General features: G+C 42.0%; 1 protein-coding gene across 1 annotated transcript in view; it reads left to right on the forward strand.

Annotated features, from left to right (window-relative positions):
* Positions 1-2,667: 2,667 nt before the first annotated feature.
* LOC104494977 (dedicator of cytokinesis protein 1) overlaps positions 2,668-5,246 on the forward strand; it is a gene marked incomplete at both ends in the record, with an annotated part of 118,316 nt that continues 115,737 nt past the window's right edge. Inside the window, one exon of the mRNA XM_010137886.1 lies at positions 2,668-2,769. Within this exon, the coding sequence (XP_010136188.1) occupies positions 2,668-2,769 (102 nt within the window). The remainder of the gene's footprint in view (positions 2,770-5,246) is intronic.

Raw genomic sequence — 5,246 nt, forward strand, 5'->3', positions numbered from 1 at the left:
GGGAAATAGGAAAAAGTGCTGGTTACTGGTCCAGGAGCCCAACCCCTTCTGCTCAGCATCACGTCTGGGGCTCAGCATGAGCTGACGTGACAGCGTTTAGCAAGGTTCTGTCATTGTCTTTAACTAAGTGTGCTGCAGAACTGCCTCACGTTCCTGTTTCAGTCGTATTTGCTAAGCTTGTTTATTTTTCTGTATTTATTCTTTTCTCCAACAACCCCTCCAGGTTTTTGGCGAGGTTTCAGAGTTTCTTTTTCACACTTTGACAGAGAAGCAGAGTGTTTAACCACTGGACACTAAACTTCCACGTGTCCATTTTGATTCACATCATGCTAATTAAGAAGATCCTCATCTGTAATTATCTCTCTCCTCAGTGCCTCACCATCTTCCCTGGCTTATGGGGACAGTCGTTGCAGGTCCCCCCGGAATCAGTGTGCTGCTCCAAGGGGAGGGTTGGGCTGCCTTGGTAGCTGCCAGGGATGGTGAAGGGGAAAGAGGGGGCTTGTGGACGAGCAGCCAGAGGAGGGGAGAGGAGCCTCCAGGAGATGTGGAGGAGATGGCAATGAAATTCATCCACATCTCTCGCTTCTCCTGTATCTAAAAATTAATATTAAAATGTGCTTGAAAGTTTAGCAGTTGCTATACATACATTTTTTCCACGTATATAGTTGCTATGATAATTTCCTCAGGTCTGAAATTCATCCTTTGACTCTTGTAGCTGTGTATATTAACTGAAATTACTCACCAAGCGGGTAGATAAACACAGAAATATGACTAAAGCTGCCAACCAGGTATAGAAACTACTTTGCTAGAAGGAAGCGGGAGCGTGTGTGGACTGCTGGAGTACCTGGAAAGGGCTGGACGTGTGTTTGTGTGAAGGAAGGTAAAGATGGGTTTAGGTGTTTGCAAAGCAGCGGGCTTTACAGGTTATTTACGTGTGTGAGCATCTGTACAAAGATACCATGAGCAAGGCAGTTCGTCTTCAGCTCTCCTGAGTGTTCAGGAACCACCTAGAGAACCTTGCATGAAGTGACGGGCTGAACTACACCTGCAGCCTTGTCTTAAGCAGCCGATTAAAAAAAAAATATATAAATCTGACTAGCCATGAGACATCTCTTTGACTGATGACATCATTGGGGAAACAGGAGTGGATGTGGGCTGGCGAGTGTTTTCCTGCAGCCATAAGCCCTTTTGCAGTGCCTCTTGGGTAGAGCGCTTGTTGTATGGTGTCTTGACAATTAATAATTTGAGATGTTTGAGATGATCCCGTCTTATTTCCATTTCATGGTAGCAAACATTATCTCTGTACAGCCACAACTTCTATTCTTGACCTTGTTTGCTCTAAAGTTCTTCTGATGTCCCGGAGCAGCAGCTCGGTTGGCCTTTCCCTTTCACGTTCGTGCTGTTCACACATGCGTGAGAACTCCTGTCAGGTACCTTTGCATCGAGTTGGATAAACAAGGCTCTCGCATGGACAGCGTCAGTTATGTGGGAGTTTAGCTCCGAACTCCACCGCACAGGAGAAACCCAAGTTCCAGGAGTGCCGCTCGGCTGGGGGCTGGGGGGGTCAGGCTGTAAGTAAGAGGGTTCGGAGCACGCACAGATGACCAAGTGTTGTTTAGTGTTTGATCTCAGTTCCTTGGACTGATGTAGAAATAAGTAATAATTTATAAAATATATTTTTAAATTTATCTTTATAAATAATAACTTCTAAAATAAACAATAATAAATATTTTAAATTGAAAATAACACAGATCTTAAAGGTAACAGTAAAACCCCTGTGTTACGCCCAGGGAGAAGAGAAAATTCCTGAGTGTTCTGCCAGGCTGTGCATGGCAGAGAGTAACCCCGAGGACAGCACAGAAAGGGCAATTTATGATTTTTATCAAACCTTATACAGCATCATTTATCATCTGGGTAATTCTGCGGATTTTTGCCAACAATTTATCCTGCGTTAAAGATCAGAAACGCTGTCGGTGCTGGTACCGTAATCCGTCCGCGGGTTTTTAGCAGATAGTGAGAGGAGGAGGATGGACAAGCAGAGAAGTCATTTATGGGACTGAACTTCTGATGGCCACAGGAGTGGCTTTGGGCTGTTACTACGATAGTTTCATGGGCCAGAACAAAAGATAAAACTTTTTTTGGCCACTTTTCAGTTTCCATGGTTTGAGAGAGAGATGCTATCCTGCTTTTACAAAAGTTACTGAGTTTGTTCTGTTTGGGTTTTTAAGCATCGCAGTACCAGAAAATACCACTCAAAGAAATTAAAACTTGGGTTTGACTGTGATGCTCAAGGTAATGATTTTTGAGAGGTTTCTTCCCTGAGCAGAGTATCGACTTCCCAAATGCAAATCCTGATCTCGTGTGATATTTTCAGGGGTGCTGTTTATGACCTTCCAAAGCCTTTAATGCCAGAGCAAGCTTTATACGATGAATACATTGCAAAATCTTCAGTGAGGATGGTGATAATACCATGAAATTGGAAATAGAACCTTTTCCAGGTGTTTTGTGTTTTCTTGACAGGATTTTGCATTCCCCTTAAATAATTTAAATGGTAGAATTACACCCACCGTGTTACGTGGTGCTCTCTAGCCACGTTACAGTTTGACAGCCCGTTCTGTATTGCCCTGTCTTGAGTAATCGATTTGTTTGTGCTTTTGTTGTTGATAGGGGAGCTTTGTGGCGTGCATGACTGCCATTTTAAGGCAAATGGAGGACTATCACTACGCTCATTTAATCAAGACCTTCGGAAAGATGAGGTCAGATGTTGTGGTAAGTTGAGCGGGTTCTATCTGTTCATATGATAATTTAGCTTGTGTTTGTTTTTTTTTTTTCCTGTGACCATTTGTTAACTACGCTTGTGAAACGTAAACAAAATGTGTTTGGCAGATTTAATATAAAAATAATTAGTAAAGCACTATGACTTGTTCCCTTTCTGAATATGCAAAGGACAAAATTAACCTTCCTGCCACACGCGGGAGTGCAGCTCTCTGAAGCCGTTCAGTGTTTTGAAAAACAAGCACGGAGACAGTGGATTTAAGGCAAGCAAAGGAAGGCGTTAAGAAACAGTAGTTCTGAACCACTATTAAAAATCTGTTGTGTTTAATGAGAGAAGAAAAAAAAGCCAGCTTTCTCGAGGAAGGCAACTTTCGGCATTAAATCTTCCAGATATCCCAATTTCATTTATTTAAATAGCTTTTACCTACAGATCCGCTCGCTTTAAATTTTATACAAAACGCTTTAACCTTAGAGATGCCCTTTGTTGTTAAATACGCAATAATAATGGAAATTTGTCTTCTCAAAGTCGTTCGGTAGCCGAACTAAGCCAACGGCGCGACTTAATTAGAGCGTAATAGAGGACAGTTATGGCTAGGGAGAGAACTCTCTCGTGACCTGGAGCTGTCACTGCCGTACGGCACGTGCACGCCACCAAGCAGCGACCAACCTTGTTGGCTGAGATCCATTAACCGATGGATGGATGGCCTGAACCTGATCAGTTGTGTTCCGTTACCCTCTCCAGTGCCAGGGTTTCCTCAGGTGCTGTAGGCAGCTTTCACCGGTACTTTAAGCTTCAGGGTGGTCATTTTAGTTTCCTTTTTTCTTTCCAATCCCAACCGAACAAAACCCAGCCAGAGTCTTTCCTTGAGCAATTTATGTTTGGACTTTCCAATTCATCTTTCTAGCTTTAATTTTTGTTCTTCTTATGTCTGCCTGTGTTCTGTAAGATTTGATCTCTTTGCCCCAGGCTGTTTTTCAGAGAAGGTGCTAGAGCCTCTGGTGTACAGTCTGTTTGCACCTGATCTGGCATTGCTAAAGCACGAAGCTGATGATTCAAGAGAGTGAAGGCAAACTCCAGCTGCACATGGGCATCACTCCGTTGAAGGGGTTGCTTCCCAGTTAGTCTGCTTTGGGATCTGGAGCACTTCCATGGATAATCACTTTGTTTTCCAGTGATAACAAAATACTCCCAGTCTCAGTGTGGCTGGTGGAGTGAAAACAATGGGTTTAATATACAGGAGAGATGTGAGTGTTAAGGATAATCAAGCCAACTATTTCTGTACTTTTAAAAGTGGTTCAAATCACTGGGCTCTGGAAAAGGCAAACTGATTACAGGATTTTACATGGAAAAAGGTAAAAGCAGTTTACTCTTAACACATGTGAAAAAAGAACTGCAGACAGAAAAGCACCGGTTAGGAAATCTGTGATTATTCTAATGGCAGTGAAAGTGTTAAAGTCTCGCCTTTTTGATCTAAATTGTCTGAAAGGTGGTTCTGTAGGTCAGATCTTTCTTGATGAAAACAAGGGAGCAATTATGCATTTGAAATTTGGACAAGTGGTCTATTTATAATCGCTTGGTTTAAGAGTTTGATTTATACTCCATGCAGTGCCCTGAGATACATGAAGAATCGCTTCTTTCTTTTGTCTTGACTCAGTATATTTGTCCCTTTCTGCTTGTTCTTGGGTTGTATGGCTGGAATTGCTCTGTTAAAAACCTTTTTTGATCAGCACGTTCGACTGCTTGTTCCCCACCGTTACGCCACTTGACTGTAGTGTGTCCTAGCAGATACGCTAAGCCAGACTTGATTGGTTGCTGAAATGCTTTTTATATCTTTAATTAAAATGTACCTTTTTAATGGTTTAATGCAGTTGTTGATTAAATGATAATGTATGTTAACGGGCAATAAAATACATAGTATCCTGCTAGAACATTAAAGGGGTAATATGTTAAAGGCAGATAACGGTACCTTAAGCTGACTTTAAAATACAGCTAACATGAATTAAGGTGGAATGTGGAGGTATGATGGCAGTATATTGTTAATCCTGTGATAAAAGGGAACTACAGTGCATAAACTCATTTTTCTTTTTTTTTAAACACAAAACTGAAGATAGAAGGATGAAGATACCAACCCAGTTTCTCTTTTTAAGAGAAAAACTTATATACCCTTTTCAGTGAGAACCAAGTGGGAAGTTGCTTTTCTCATAAGTATTTCTTCCTAGCTGAGATCTCATTGTTAATTTGAAACCCACATCTTGTTCAGTATTTTACGTTTCGCCGTCAGAAGTGAGGCCTCATGGAGCTCTCCCAGGAGCTTTGCCTCCTTCACCGTTACTGGTGCTGTGGTTCGAATTTGCCCACGTTCCTGTCTTAGAGCTTTTGTTTTCTTCTCTCTCCAGTGGTGGGATGCTGCTGAACTTAGGCTGGGTGTATAGTCCTTGGTACTGTATGGTTTGGATGGAAAAAAATCCCT

The sequence above is a fragment of the Buceros rhinoceros genome, unplaced genomic scaffold (genome assembly GCF_000710305.1).
Source record: "Buceros rhinoceros silvestris isolate BGI_N320 unplaced genomic scaffold, ASM71030v1 scaffold886, whole genome shotgun sequence".
Classification (NCBI taxonomy): domain Eukaryota; kingdom Metazoa; phylum Chordata; class Aves; order Bucerotiformes; family Bucerotidae; genus Buceros; species Buceros rhinoceros.